This window comes from Squalius cephalus, assembly GCF_949319135.1.
Source record: "Squalius cephalus genome assembly, chromosome: 22".
NCBI lineage: Eukaryota > Metazoa > Chordata > Actinopteri > Cypriniformes > Leuciscidae > Squalius > Squalius cephalus.
In genome coordinates, this window is record NC_137143.1 from 5,042,045 (window position 1) to 5,058,607 (window position 16,563).

Genomic DNA, 16,563 nt, shown 5'->3' on the forward strand with positions numbered 1-16,563 from the left:
TCATTTACTCACACTAAAGTTGTTCCAAACACTTATGACATTCTTGCTCTGCTGAACACAAAAGAAGATATTTTGAAGAATGTTGTGGGGCACCATTGACTTCCATAGTATGGAGGGAAAAAAAATCCATCAGAATTGTTTGGTATGTCCTTGCCACATTATTAATTCTGGCTTAGTCAAATGAAGTGAGTACAAAGACTGGGTGAACAGTGATTCTTTATTACTGGATTGTGGCATAGGGAAGTTATGCATTGCTGTATTTATACAAAAATAAAATATGCCATGGCATTGCCATTTTCCACAGTGAGAGGAGCTGAAGACACTACGTTGTGTTGAGTAAACGCGACTGATGTGACCTGATGTGAGCTACAGTAAACAGCACCAAACTACGACCACAGCTGTACAACGCCAGTATCATTTCACACTCGAGAAGATCTGAGGATCTGCTCATAAATGCTGAGAGAAATACTGCGCTACAGCGCGCTTCACTGGATGCTCCATTTTTTAAGTAAAAGCTAAGCTTTTTAATGGCACGAGTCACGACAATGTACACTGAACAAAATTATAAATGCAACACTTTTGTTTTTGCCCCCATTTTTCATGAGCTGAATTCAAAGATCTAAGACTTTTTCTATGTACACAAAAGGCCTATTTCTCTCAAATATCGTTCACAAATCTGTCTAAATCTGTGTTAGTGAGCACTTCTCCTTTGCCGAGATAATCCATCCACCTCACAGGTGTGGCATATCAAGATGCTGATTAGACCGCATGATTATTGCACAGGTGTGCCTTAGGCTGGCCACAATAAAAGGCCACTCTAAAATGTGCAGTTTTATCACACAGCACAATGCCACAGATGTCACAAGTTTTGAGGCAGCGTGCAATTGGCATGCTCACAGCAGGAATCTCCACCAGAGATGGTGCCCGTGAATTGAATGTTCATTTCTCTACCATAAGCCGTCTCCAAAGGCGTTTCAGAGAATTTGCCAGTACATCCAACCGGCCTCACAAACGCAGACCACGTGTAACCACACCAGCCCAGGACCTCCACATCCAGCATCTTCACCTCCAAGATCGTCTGAGACCAGCCACCCGGACAGCTGCTGCAACAATCGGTTTGCATAACCGAATTTCTGCAGAAATGGTCAGAAACCGTCTCAGGGAAGCTCATCTAAATTGCTCGTCATCCTCATCTGGGTCTCGACCTGGCTGCAGTTCGTCGTCGTGATCGACTTGAGTGGGCGTCTGGCACTTTGGAGAGGTGTTCTCTTCACGGATGAATCCCGGTTTTCACTGTACAGGGCAGATGGCAGACAGCATGTATGGCGTTGTGTAGGTGAGCGGTTTGCTGATGTCAACGTTGTGGATCGAGTGGCCCATGGTGGCAGTGGGGTTATGGTATGCGCAGGCGTATGTTATGGATAATGAACACAGGTGCATTTTATTGATGGGATTTTAAATGCACAGAGATACCGTGACGAGATCCTGAGGCCCATTGTTGTGCCATTCATCCACGACCATCACCTCATGTAGAAGCATGATAATGCACGGCCCCATGTTGCAAGGATCTGTACACAATTCCTGGAAGCTGAAAATACCCAGTTCTTGCACGGCCAGCATACTCACCGGACATGTCACGCATTGAGCATGTTTGGGATGCTCTGGATCGGCGTGTACGACAGCGTCTTCCAGGTCCTGTCAATATCCAGCAACTTCGCACAGCCATTGAAGAGGAGTGAACCAACATTCCACAGGCCACAATCAACAACCTGATCAACTCTATGCGAAGGAGATGTGTTTCACTGCGTGAGGCAAATGGTGGTCACACCAGATTCTGACTGGTTTTCGCCCCCCCCAGACCCCCCCCCAGACCCCCCCCCCCCCCCCCATTTTAGAGTGGCCTTTTTTATTGTGGCCAGCCTAAGGCACACCTGTGCAATAATAATGCAGTCTAATCAGCATCTTGATATGCCACACCTGTGAGGTGGATGGATTATATCGGCAAAGGAGAAGTACTCACTAACACAGATTTAGACAGATTTGTGAACAACACTTGAGAAAAATAGACCTTTTATGTACATAGAAAAAGTCTTAGATCTTTGAGTTCAGCTCATGAAAAATGGGGGCAAAAACAGAAGTGTTGCGTTTATAATTTTGTTCAGTGTATGTAATATCACATGGGATGTTTTTCTTTTTGAGGATAAGCTCTCAAACAGCCTGCGCACCTCTGCCTGAGCTAAATGCATTAAAGGGATAGTTCACCCAAAAATGAAAATTAGCCCATGATTTACTCACCCTCAAGTCATTCTAGGTGTAAGTGCAATTCTGTAAAGGACATCTATCCATCATAAAAGTGCTCCACAGGGTCTGCGGGGGTTAATAAAGGCCTTCTGAAGCGAGCGATGCGTTTGTGTAAGAAAAATATTAATATTTTACTTTATAAAGTTTTAAATATGAATATTTTTCTTACACAGACGCTTCGCTTCAGAAGGCCTTTATTAACCCCCACAGAGCCTATGGAGTACTTTTATGATGGATAGATGCACTTTTATGATGGATGGATGCACTTTTATGATGGATGGATGCACTTTTATGATGGATAGATGCACTTTTATGATGGATAGATGCACTTTTATGATGGATGGATGCACTTTTATGATGGATAGATGCACTTTTATGATGGATGGATGCACTTTTATGATGGATGGATGCACTTTTATGATGGATAGATGCACTTTTATGATGGATAGATGCACTTTTATGATGGATGGATGCACTTTTATGATGGATGGATGCACTTTTATGATGGATAGATGCACTTTTATGATGGATAGATGCACTTTTATGATGGATGGATGCACTTTTATGATGGATAGATGCACTTTTATGATGGATAGATGCACTTTTATGATGGATAGATGCACTTTTATGATGGATGGATGCACTTTTATGATGGATAGATGCACTTTTATGGACTTCAAAATAGAATTCACGGTCATTCACTGCAATTATAAAGCTTGGAAGAGCCAGGACACTTTTTAATATAACTCCGATTGTATTCGCCTGAAAGAAGAATGTCATATACACCTAGGATGACTTGAGGGTGAGTAAATCATGGGGTAATTTTCATTTTTGGGTGAACTAACCCTTTAAGGTGAACGTCTCATGATGAAGTGCATTCAGTTTCAGGTGAACTCATGCTGCTGTGAGTGGGGGGTGATGAAGAGCTCTATCTAACAGTCCCAGAATCAGTCAGGGTGTGTGTGTGTGTGTGTGTGTGTGTGTCACTGAGCGGCTCCTGTGGCTGCAGGCACTGAAGTGTTGAGGCTGCTGGGGGCCATGAGGATGGGAGAGCCGGTCAGGGGCCCGAGAGCTGTGGAGGCCGGAAGAGCAGCGATTCCTGATCAAACAGAGAAGAAAAGAGGAATTTTAGGCATACCTAGTGAAAAATAAATATACTAAAATATATTTGAAATACATTTCTTTTATACTAAATATACTATAATATACATTTATATTTATGTACTTAATATAAATATCCTGCAATTGTACTTTTAGTATGCTAAATTCATATACTTAAAGTCTGCTAAATTGGAACAACTAATTTTGTACTTAATGCACTAGTTAGCAAAAAATAGTGCTGAGGTCCAACTAAATATATACTGAAGTATATTTGACTGCGCTAAAGTGGAACTATTGCAAGTAAACTTTAGGTACACTTTAAATATCTTACATTTAAAGACTGATATTATACAAAGATCATACTATCCTTACTAATAGTGATATGAGTCTTTACTGCAACTTTTGACCAATTTTGATGCCTCCTCCCTGAGTAAAAGTATTTTTAAATTTTTTAAATATATATATATTATTTTAAATGTTTAATAATGAAATATATAAATGAAATATATATATATATATATATACTGTATATATGTAAATTCATGCCCCAGTTATACTTAATGTTGTCACATATTTCTGGTTAAGTAAAAACATCAAAAAAAGATACGAAAACTAACTCAGCGCTGTCAAAATAAAAGTAACAACAAAGAGCGCAGCTTACGTCACTTCTGAGTTCCTCCTGGCGGTGCGAATGCAACCAGGAAAATGTTCCTAGGGGAACATTTAGTTCTCTGGGAATCACCCTGTTGGCTAGTTCCCAAAACTGAGTTCCTAGAACTATCTGATGCGAAATTTCTCATCCAATTTTTTTGAGGGGGCACTGCCTCTCTTGCCTCCTCAGAGGAAACGCCCCTGACACATACATATAATACAAATAAATTTACTGACCCCAAACTACCTGAAGATTTGCGGGCAGATCCACTTGCTGGCACAAAGTTTTAGGGGGCTTTTCTGTGACACTGTTTTCAACTAAAATCTGAATATTTTGTAAGCGGCCATCCATTTACACGACAACAGCATTTTGTGGCCCTGAAAACGCAACGTTCACAGTGGAAGTTTTTGAAAACAATAGCGTTATGGTCTTCATGTAAACTACAAAAACGTGAATTTGTGAAAACGGTGAAGTCATGCACATGTGTATTACGTCTTCAGTCTATAGACCTCTTTTTGAAAATTGTGAAAACACTATTGTGGAGTTTTTCTTTTGCTATTTGAGCAAATGGGAACACAAAAAATATATTTAATGTATCCTCTCATTCACCGCTATAGAAGTTGCCCTAACTGTGACGACCTCTGAAATGTGAAGGGAATATGATTTTAAATCATGTGTAGAGTTAATTCACCTGTTATCATCGTGGCAGTGCTCACTGCAGTGTTCGCCGTCGGCACATTCGTGGATCCTGCCATGCGACACTGGTCTTTCACAACAGGGACTAAGGCAAGGGGCAAGATGTTAGAATTAATTAAAAAAATCTATTTAAATGTTCTCTTGATAGTAATTCAATAGCTCAATTTATGCACTACTGTAATAATTCAGACGCTCTCACAGAAGTAAGCGTGATCCATGGCCTCTCTCGCAGTCAGTCTGGTCTGATGGTCGTAACGCAACAACTTGTCCAGAAAGTCAAGAGCTTCAGGACTGATCAAGTGTTGGTTTTCACTGTGAACGAACCTCTCCCATCGCTTACGGGAATGTCTAACGTGAAGCAGATGTAAATCAGATTCAGTTTATTTAAAGAAGGCCATGCTAACAATGGCAGGTTATGAATGAAAGAGGCGTAACTACAGCTCACCTTCCCAGAATGTCATTAAATCGAGGATCCAGCTCAATGTTGTATTTATCAATGCAATCATAAAGATCTTCTGTTCCAAGAACTTTGGCAATTCTCACCAGCTTTGAAGAAATGGGAACATACAGGAACACTGTAATTAATTCAGTCAATTACAAAAAGAACTCCAAAAGTAAAGACCAACCACTGTATTCGTCTATGTTACAGTGCTCATGTTACATGAGTATTTAGAGGTTCTTGCACTTACATATTGTTATTGCTCTGGTTATATTAATTAATAACAGTTACAATATGTGCATAACAACAAAGACACTGTATCAGTATGAGATTATTCTTCTGAGTATAATATTACTCAAAACTGGAATTCACAACACAACTTGTGGAAATCGGAACAGATTTTCAAACACCAGGGATCATACACTTGCCGACTTTGCAAATGGTTACAGATAAAAACTGGGCATGATACGCTAAAGGGCTTTTCACACTTGAACATGGATCATTTTAAACCCCAGGTAAACAAGTAATCCTGGGTTATCTTGCTTCATGGTTCACAATGCTCATAATTTAACCAGGGTTAATAGCCTGTCCCGATTTTGGCGAGATAGACGCATTCCTGGGTCAACATATTCTGTGGGTCAACATATTTTTTTGTGGAAATCAACATCACGCCACCAGTGCTGTGATTGACCTTAATTCAGCTGTCACTTGAACTACCCATCTACCAAGTCCCTGATGATATTCACCTGGTCATAGTTATCATGTCCATGGAAAAATGGCTCCTTTCTAAAGATCATACTGGCCAGCATACAGCCAAGACTCCACATATCAAGACTGTAGTCATACATCTGGAATGACAGAAGAGAAGTGCAATTTTTATAGAGTTTTATTTAACTTTTTTTGGCCAAGCTCAGCAATCAAAGTCTAAGGAGAGTGGTTGGGTAACCATCCTCAGAAGATAAACTGTTTTAAAGGGTTGAAAGTCTTCGCAGGGCGGTGACTAATTAACACTAGACCTTTCTAATCAATAGATGCCCTTAGTACAAACAATTCCAAACTGTACCAGATATATTATTATTATTACAGAATGGTGAAACTAACAACAAAATACAACACGTTTTCCTCAGTTGGACAATGTTATCCGCACATATGGTAATAAGTCTGACCTGGTAATCTATCAGTAGTTCTGGGCCTTTGAAGTAGCGAGAGGCGACTCTGATGTTGTACTCCTGTCCTGGGTGATAGAATTCAGCCAGTCCCCAGTCAATAAGACGCAACTGAAACACCACAGCATTCAATGGTCATTTGAAATCTATCTTCTATCTATCTTCTAACTATCTATCTATCTATCTATCTATCTATCTATCTATCTATCTATCTATCTATCTATCTTCTAACTATCTATCTATCTATCTATCTATCTTCTAACTATCTATCTATCTATCTATCTATCTATCTATCTATCTTCTAACTATCTATCTATCTGTCTGTCTGTCTATCTATCTATCTATCTTCTATCTATCTATCTATCTATCTATCTATCTATCTATCTTCTAACTATCTATCTATCTATCTATCTATCTATCTGTCTGTCTGTCTGTCTGTGTCTGTCTGTCTATCTATCTATCTATCTATCTTCTAACTATCTATCTATCTATCTATCTATCTGTCTGTCTGTCTGTCTGTCTGTCTGTCTGTCTGTCTGTCTGTCTATCTATCTATCTATCTATCTATCTATCTATCTATCTATCTATCTATCTATCTGTCTGTCTGTCTGTCTGTCTGTCTGTCTATTCAATTCAATTCAATTCAAAATTGCTTTATTGGCATGACTGTACATGTTACAATATTGCCAAAGCTTGGAACACATAGAATAATTATAAAGTATAAAATTATAAAGTACAAAATAATAAAATATTATAATATAACTTAAATCTAAATGCACAACTTAAATTAATTGTACAAATTAACAGTGTAACAAATTATAATATCTGTGAACATTTTACACCACAGTGTTTTAACATATACACACACATACGTCACTGAAGGTCACTCTGGTGGACAGTAGGGAAACACACTGAGGTAAGACACACACATTACACACACATTCACCTGCTGTCTCTCAGGCTGTGGCACACACACACTGTCTATCTGTCTATCTATCTATCTATCTATCTATCTATCTATCTATCTATCTATCTATCTATCTATCTATCTATCTATCTATCTATCTGTCTGTCTGTCTGTCTGTCTGTCTGTCTATCTATCTATCTGTCTGTCTGTCTATCTATCTGTCTGTCTATCTATCTGTCTATCTATCTACTGATGATGTATATATGACTAAAGATGGATTTCTATGGAAGCTTGTTTCCGCGGTGGAATAAAAAATAAATAAAACATTGTTTATTTCTCACAATTCTAAGAAAAAAGACAGAATATCTTGCAATTGCGAGAAATGTCAGAATGAACTGTTACAGTATCTAAGAAAAAAGAGGTTGCAAAAAGTATTTAATAAAAGGGGGCAAATAATTGTTCCCAACGTGTTTTGGAGAAAAACATTTATTTCATAATGTGATTTTCCCCCACTTTCAATTATTTTATTTCAATGAAAGGTTCGATTTTTGCTAATTTTTTAAAATAAAATATCAAAAGGATTAACAATGCAGATTTATTTTTTACAGCCATCTTTGATCATATTTACCAAGGGGGCAAATAATTCTGACCAGCACTGTATATTCAACCTTTCTTTTCTAGTATTATATTGCGTTATATCGTACTTTAATTGTTTCTAATGTAACTCAGAAAATCAATGGTGTTGTTGCATCTTATTTGAGTAGGCATATTATAAACCAATGCTGTGTTGACATGGTTTATTTTAAAAGTCAACGTCGGTTACCTTTCTGTGCTCATGATCAATCATGATGTTGTGTGGTTTGACATCTCTGTGCATAATACCCATACTGTGACAGAAATCCAACGCCTAGACACACATAAAAACATGACATCATATTAAAACCTCCAAATCTATTTAAGGAATCAAAATTATACACAGGACGGACAATACAACAACAAAATAGTAGTTGATGCAAACACTTGTGGTGGTATCTCTCACCTTTAGAATCTCAAACATGTAGAAGCGAATGTCATAGTCTGTCAGTGTCTGATACAGTTGCTGATAAAAACAAGCAAAAAAGGAACTAATTACATATGGGTTGTGCTGTTGTAGATTAGTAATAAAATATTGAGATTGAGATTTACCTTAAAGTCTGTGTTGTTCACGTGTTCAAAAACTAAGGCAGGTGTTCTGGACTGCAATGTGTAAACGGGTTTTATTTGCTTAAGTAACATCACAACAAAATTAATACGCAAAAGTCGGTAAAGTATAATTTGATTGTTGGTTTTGTATTACGAATATCACACACAAGCAAGCGTTCTGAACACTGACCACAGGGTCTTTGACGATGTCGAGGAGAGAGATGATATTTGGACCTCCTCGAAGGTTCTCAAGAATCGTTATTTCACGCTTTATCTTCTTCTTCTTCACAGGCTAAAAAAAAGAGATAAAATAATAAATAAAAATTGACATCAAGTATGAGTCGTCATCACATCAAAGCATTAAAAAAGAGAGAAAAGTCGGTTTATACGTGTATCCTTTTGACACCTTAGTCTGTGTGCTTTTTATATTGAGGAGCAACAATATGTTATATTAGCAATGCTCAAATAACTGGACAGGTGCATACACCAATATGCCACATTAATATCTGAGAAACGCGTGGCTTCAAAAGCCTTCATGTTTATACTTGCATCATCCATTTTCGTTAACCACAGAATCAGGAGGAATTGTTCTTACCTTTAGTATCTTCACCACTACTTTCTCATTGTTGGTGATGTTGATTGCCTCAAACACTTCACTGTACTTTCCTCGGCCTAACTTGCGGACCAGTTGAAAATCATCTTGATTGCTGCATGGGAAATATTAAATTCATTTTAACATAACTAATATATGAAAATAAAGAGTTTCTGAGATTCAAAACTAAAGCCAAAAGAGCGAAATGGTAACAGTAGAGCAGGTCTGAACCACAGTGAGAGCGGCAGAAGCATTTAATCAATGAACTGAAGAGGAAAAACAAAACGTGTGCAGAGCCCCTGATAACGGCCCTGTTTCCGGTGAATCTGGTGAATCTAGGGGACAATTTAACAACTCAAACACAACATGACCTTAAGAAGCCATGCAAACTGATTGTGTTTGCCACTTTAAAGATATCACTGCAATCTTGCATTTATGTACCTCAAACAAATAATAAAAAAACGATTTAAAAAAGGCAAACGTTTATATGCAATATGGACAAGGAGGAACATTATGTTGTGCGTGTGTCTAAATGGAATTAAGGTATAAAAAAGGTATTATATAAAAATGAAATATATACAAGTGTGTGCACCAAATGAGAGTAAAAATCTGCATTGTTGAGTGTATGAGATGGTGTCAATAGCCATTTGGCCTATAATATTTTTATGAATTCTAGCAATGCAATGTTGTGAGAACATGAACATGAAAAAACGTGAACGAAGCTCTGGCCAGTCAATAAAGTTAAAGCCTTGCCAATTGAAATATTCAAGCGCAAGAAAATGCGAAATGGAATTTGTTTGTTTCTCACTGTGTGGGAAGTTTTCTGTGCGCAAACATCCGAAGCACACACCCAGAAATCCGCATCTCAGAAAAGCATGCGAAAACCGAATTGGACTCTTTCACGTCTTCTTGCGCTTGAAAATGCCCGTATTGGCGAGTATCCTCTCAAACATACTCAGTTATGTCTTAAGTGAACATAAACAATTGAGAAAGAAAGTGCTTGTGTATCAGGATCCATGCATTAGGTCTTAAAGTGACAGCAACCTAATATAAACCTGCTGCAGTCTGTCATTTATGTTAATCAAACAACAAAAGACAAAGAAAAATCACTCACCGCTCTTGACTGAATAACTTTTGCAACTTTAATAAGGATTAATCCATGTTTAATTTACACAGTGAAGACTGTGCAGTGTTATTTTATATTTGATTGCTTTATTAAATTTCTGTACCTAAAAATTGCGATTTTTACTGGTATCTAAAATGTTAGTATCATAACTGCCTGTTTTTGCAAAAACAGTTTAAAAATGTTCATGGCCGGTAAATTTTCTTAAGTCACCGGCCATTATTTAATAATAAGTAACTATATTATTTAAGTAATACATACCCCCACTCAATAATATGAGATTCATAGTCCCAGTATTCTCTGGGCCGGTGTGTGTTCACCTCAGTGTAGACTCTGGCGCGACTCGGCACAGGTCCTGACATGACACACAGTTTGACACTGCCAAATCAGATGGGAAAACACAAGCAGTCTTGCTGAAGGCCACAGAAGATGGAAGCACCTCTGGATGGCTGTGGGAGAAAAGTAAATAAAATGGGAAATCTGTGACTTTGCTAGGATGATACTATTTAAGCTAATTCAGTAAATATACAGTATAAATGATAACAAATCATGATCACCATGAAGAGTTTGAGATATTTGGAACTTTGGAACTAGTTTGAGAACTTGAAAACAACAAAAAACCCTCAAAGCAACAGTTCTCTTGTATGACTCTCTTTTTGTGGAACATAAATTAAAATCATTAAAAGTGTTTAGGTACCAACATTCTTTAAAATTTCTGGTTTTTTTTGTGTTCTGCAGAAGAAAGAAAGTCAAACAGGTTTGACTGACATGAGGGTGATTAAATAAGGTCAAAATGTTCATTTCTGGGTGAACTATTCCTTTAACTAGTATTTGCTTTAGTGCTGAACATCTTGTTTTCATGGAAGAGTCTACGATCTAAAGAACTTTATGTGGTTTGCATCATCAAAAATCCTTTGTCAGAAAACTATGTAAATCCCCCTTTTCATAATCAATCAGTTTGCAATTAGATTTACATTTCCTGAAGGAAATACCAGCACTTGCAAGGAAGCCAAAGAAACGTTTTTTTTTTAAATAAAGAAAAGGAGACCCAGCTGACCTCATCAGCTACAACAGACTTGTTCAGTTTAATACATTAAAATGAGCTGAAGTAACATGATTTTGGAACATCTTGTCACAACTTAATTTTATCGTGTTCAATCCACCTAATTTATTTAAAACTGAAGTTTACTTAATCCATTTGTGTTGGAACTACATGAGTTTTTTTGTTGTTGACATAAAATAACTAAGGGGGCAGTGGATCTGTAGTTCCCATCATGCTTTACAAGGGAATTAATTGTTATTTTATGTGTTTTTCAGTAAAGGGAAAGACACGTTAGTGATTAATGTTCAGTTATGTTGTAGATTTAGAAGAGTTTCTGTAAAGTTTTTGAAATTTATGGTGAGCCATGGTGCTGAAGAGTGGTGGTGTTTCAAAGTTTGAATAGGAACAATTGTGTTTTGATCTACTTTGTTCAATACGAATAGTATGTTTTGCTAAAAATTATGTTTAGCGCTTGTTGCCTTACAATTTAAGTTTTAACTAGAGCAAACATTACGCAGCATTTTAACTAGAGAATTTTTTTTTATTATTATTATTATTTTTATATATTTACTTGAATTCACATTCTGCAAATGATTAGATGTTAAACTGGCTTGCCATAATATTATTAAGCTATTTCTAAATAAGAGAAATGGCATATGATTCAGTGGTTAAGAGATATTACGCATCAAAAACTCAATGATCATATCATGTGTTATAGCAATGAAACAAACACATATCTGAAGCACAGTGTAATAAATGTGTGATGAGTTTTCCCTGCACAATCCTACATGAGTAACTGCCGGCTCCCTCATCCCAGCACTACTAGTCTTCTTCACTATAGCATTACACAAACGCATTTACCTGTTCGATGATCGCAGTGCTGATGCGCTTATGTCCAGCCCGTCGTGGGGATAAATATCCTTATTTCATTGGGATATTGAGTAATTTCTGTCTCAGAGACTCAACATGGCTGTTTGAGAGCTGCTGGGCTTTGAGAGCGCACGCGCCAAACACAACAGACAAATGCAATGCTGACTGACCTAGACAGAACATACACATATTATTTTCTCAAATAACAAGCAAACATGGCGCTAGCAGCACCAATGGTTCGATTCCAGGGAATACAAACTGATTTAAAAAAAAAAAAAAAAAGTAGTCTAGATACCTTGAATAAAATTTAAACCTCTTTGGATAAAAGCATATGACACATTAAAACAAATCTTTAATCTCTTACGTGCACGTGCATACTGAAAAATCGCCATTGCATTTGTATGTCTCAAAGCCATCTTGCACCCTGGTTTTTGGCACATAGCACAAGGTTTTATAATCAAAGTTAGCTGAATTTTCAGCAGTCATGATTTTTTCAGAAATCATTCTAATTTTCTGGAAAAGAAACATTTCTTATTATTTTTAATGTTACCCTAGAGAAAAAAGTATGCTTTATTGTATTTGAAATATATTCCTTTTTTCAATAGTACATTGCAAAAATACTTACAAAAATGTTACTATCTTTAAATATATTAAAAGCAAATTAGCATCATGCTTTTACCTGTTTTCACAATACAACATTTAACACACTTTAAAATAATTGTACTTTAGTATATTTTTTTAAAATATATTTTAGAAAAATATAGGCTACTTGAAGTGAAAATTAAGTTTATTTTTTAAAAGTGTATTTATTTTAACTTTATTAAAAATATATATTTTAGGTATATTTTAACTGTGTGCTGGAAATGATCATTGTAACAATGCATGTGGCCATGTGACCCGTGAGCTGGGTAGTCTTACAGCCACGCTTCTGGCAGCCAAGCACGGCTGCCGGAGAACTGTAAGAAAACCTTGAGAGACCTTCCATTTGTTCCTGTTGCATCTTTTTGGTCCAAATTTTCCGGAACTGCTGGAAAAGAGGGTAAAGCTGTCTAAAACCACTTGTCAACTGACACAGGTGCAGTGCAACCCTAACTTTAGGATGCCAGTGGTTCAGACCCGACATCACTATGCCACGTCGGAGCAACGTGTCCGTCGGCACACTACACCTCAGTCACAGCCCCCTCAAAGACCTCGTGTTCCTGAAGAGTTTTTCGCCCACCTCATCGACAGTTTCCAGGAGGACCCCGTCAGCGTCCCCCTGCGACCACTAAAAATCACACACATAAAGCCTGAGACAGTCAGGCCGGCGGTCGATTGTTTTTCTATAGAACAGCTGGAGTACTGGAGATCCAACACAGCAGACCCCTGGGTGTTGACGACTCTGAGCAGGGGATATACTCTACAGTTTTGACGCCGGCCTCCCAGATTTTCAAGAATAATTCATACGATTGTCAGAGACGCGGTTTGCGCAATGGCTCTCTCTCTGGAAATTTGTTCACTATTAGAGAAGGGAGCCATAGTAAAAGTTCATCCCCTCGTTCAGGGAGACTATTCAATGTACTTTCTTGTTTCGAAGAAGGACGGTGGTTTCCGCCCAATTCTCGATTTGAGGCTTCTGAATTTGTTCCTGAAGGTCCTTCCTTTTCGAATGCTGCGCACAGCCGATGTTCTTCGGTCTGTGACAGCAGACGATTAGTTTGTAAGTGTCGACCTAAAAGATGCATACTTTCACGTCCCAATTGCTGTACATCACAAAAAGTTTCTGCGTTTCAGTTTCCTGAATCAAGCCTACCAGTTCAAAGTAGGGCTGGGCGATATATCGCATGACATTGTTAGGCGCATCTCGTCAAGCTGAGCCATATCGCATTAATTAATATCGCGATATTAATGCGATATGGCTCAGCTTGTCAGTTAACTGGCTTTACTGACGAGATGCGCCTAACAATGTCATGCGATATATCGCCCAGCCCTAGTTCAAAGTGTTACCCTTCGGCCTTTCCCTTGCTCCTCGCGTCTTCACAATTTGTGTGAGCACAGCTCTGTCTCCTCTTTGGACGAGAGGTATGCGTATTCTTCCTCATTTGGACGACTGGCTTCTCTGTGCCCCCACAGAGCGGCAGGCTGTGCAAGACTCCAGACTGCTTTTGAGACATGTGCAGAAGCTGGGGTTTACTATGAACGAGAAAAAGAGCTGTCTGATTCCAACACAGACCACTACGTTCATAGGAATGACCCTGAATTTCTGCCTAATGTCTGCCTCCCTGTCTCAGGAACATGTGACGAACATTCTGCAACTTTTGGCTTGCTTTCGCCCGGGTGTGTCTTTGCCCGGGTGTGTCTTCGCCCGGGTGTGGTCCTACGACTGATAGGGATGTTAACAGCGGCTACAGTGGTGATCCCCTGGGTTTACTCCACCTCAGACCACTCCAGTTATGAAAAAAGTTATGGAGTTATGGAATAGTTTGCGGCTAGATCCCACCAGACATCGCCATCGACTAGTTATAATTTCTCACCGTTGCATATGTGCGTTGAGGCGGTGGAGAGAGGTAGAGTTCCTGAAGGCAGGAGTGCCCCTGGGTGTTGTTCCCTCTCATTGGTCACGACAGGCACTTCCCTCACAGGATGGGGGGGCAACGTGGAATTGGAGGGGTATTTGCGGGCGCTGGACACCGACCCAGGCCATAGAACATATCAACCTGCTAGAACTAAGGGAAGTGTTCTTGGCTCTAAAGTACTTCATGCCTGTCCTGGCAGGCCGCTATGTTCTCATTCGGTCCAACAATACCTCAACAGTGTTGAAAGTGTATTTTCTGGTGGTTCCATCTGAACCGCCAGGGCGGCACGAGATCTCGCAGGTTTCTACAGCTGACTCATGAGATCATGACATGGTGTCAGCCACGACTCGCTTCACTGAGGGCAGCTCATATTCCAGGAGCGTGCAACCAGACAGCGGATGCTCTTTCCAGGGATCAAGTACATCCAGGAGAATGGAGGCTTCATCCATATGTAGTGCGTTTCCACCTATCCCTCTATTATGGGAGACGTTGCACAGGATCTCCCTGTGCAAGGACAGAGTGTTACTCGTGGCACCACAATGGCCAGCCATGCCATGGTTTCCTTTGTTGTTGAGACTTCTAACAGGCATTGTGGAAGCTTCCTCCCAGGAAGGACCAGTTTTCTGCAGGTTCTTCTTCTGATATGGTGAATTCTGGGGGGACGTGTGTAGTGAATGTGACATAAATTTTTCACCTTTGTTGTTAAGCATAGTTCTATATACTGTTGATTATAAACGCACTACTTTGTTCTTAGAGTGTTTCTTCACGACTGTTCAGGGATCGCGGTCCCTTTAAATGTTCTGAATGCGTGATGACGTGGGACGCTTGTCAGCACCATTTCGTCTCTGTGTTTACCTACTAAAAAATAAATGACACGCGCATTTGTGTGCTCAACGTGAGAAGCTGTCTCTTGCAAATGACTGCAATTACCACACAAGCTTCTCTCCCTCTCTCTCTCTCTCTCTCTCTCTTGCTCTGGTTAATTCATGAGAAAAATATTACAGCGCTACTTTATTTCACTTCAAAATTCTAGATCTGAGCTGTAGATAAACAGGGAAAAAAATTCAGAACTATATATCTTTTCCGTTAGACTTTTGACCAGCAAAACATTCATGTCATGACAGCTGTTATCTTATCTATTTATCCAACCCCATTTAAAAACAGTCTGTGGGTGCCATCTTTTGGACATTTATCATATTGCATTGGTTTTCATTTCTTGTCCTCAAACAGAGCACTAATCTGTTTATTTTTAAGTTACACATTCTACAATGATTAAAAAAGAAAATCAAATGTGTTTTTTAATGGTAGTATTATTTTATACAGAAATAAATTATTTATAACTCAGATTCAAATTCAGTTAAAATTAAATTCAGTGGTAATTAAAATTTTAAGGAAAACAAATACATTGATCTGAAATATAGCAAATTATTTTTTAATTCATTCAGGTACAATTACCAAACATATCTCAAGGTCTTTTTGTCTTTTTATTCATTTCATTAATAAACTAATTATATAAAACGATTGTCAATGCACTAAAAATAAACTGGTTCTATGCCTTTACGTTATTAATAAAACTTATTTAAAAAATACAAGGCTTAAGACATTTATTTTCCTTTAATCTGCTGGCAATTTATCATCCTCAATGTCTTGACTTCATGCACAATGAGTTTGGTGCCGATCGGATAATTTTCCCTAGGAGGAGTATATCAAATTCCAGAGCATGCGTTTTCCAAACAACCCATAATAGCTGACTTCCTGTTGGGCGGAGCTAATAACATAGAGTGCGGAAGTTGTTCGGCCCGATGAAATCTATATGTTTACTGAGTTTCATACTAATTCATGCAAACGTGTTTGATATATGGACAAGTTTTCGGACCCCGTTCAAGGAAAGGACCTAGACGAGGCTAGACAAATATATAGCTATAGGCTATCAAGGG

General features: G+C 38.5%; 1 protein-coding gene across 1 annotated transcript; it reads right to left on the reverse strand.

Moving 5' to 3' along the window:
* Window positions 1–3,108: 3,108 nt before the first annotated feature.
* Window positions 3,109–12,182, reverse strand: csnk2a4 (casein kinase 2, alpha 4 polypeptide). Its single transcript, XM_079857732.1, has 13 exons — window positions 12,063–12,182; window positions 10,421–10,608; window positions 9,040–9,151; window positions 8,635–8,736; window positions 8,448–8,498; window positions 8,302–8,361; window positions 8,086–8,169; window positions 6,356–6,466; window positions 5,936–6,037; window positions 5,196–5,296; window positions 4,950–5,098; window positions 4,746–4,835; window positions 3,109–3,400 (listed from the first exon to the last, which is right to left on the reverse strand). The coding sequence occupies exons 2-13, from the start codon at window positions 10,519–10,521 to the stop codon at window positions 3,285–3,287; spliced, it is 1,179 nt and encodes a 392-aa protein (XP_079713858.1). The 5' UTR covers window positions 10,522–10,608; window positions 12,063–12,182; the 3' UTR covers window positions 3,109–3,284.
* Window positions 12,183–16,563: the final 4,381 nt, after the last annotated feature.

Excerpts from the sequence above, each read along its gene's own strand:
- csnk2a4 (XM_079857732.1), bottom strand. The coding sequence starts at position 10,521 with ATGTCAGGACCTGTGCCGAGTCGCGCCAGAGTCTACACTGAGGTGAAC. Across the intron at positions 6,038-6,355 it reads AACTACTGATAGATTACCAG|ATGTATGACTACAGTCTTGA; the intron begins GTCAGACTTATT and ends CTGTCATTCCAG. Across the intron at positions 5,297-5,935 it reads GACATGATAACTATGACCAG|CTGGTGAGAATTGCCAAAGT; the intron begins GTGAATATCATC and ends ATTTCTTCAAAG.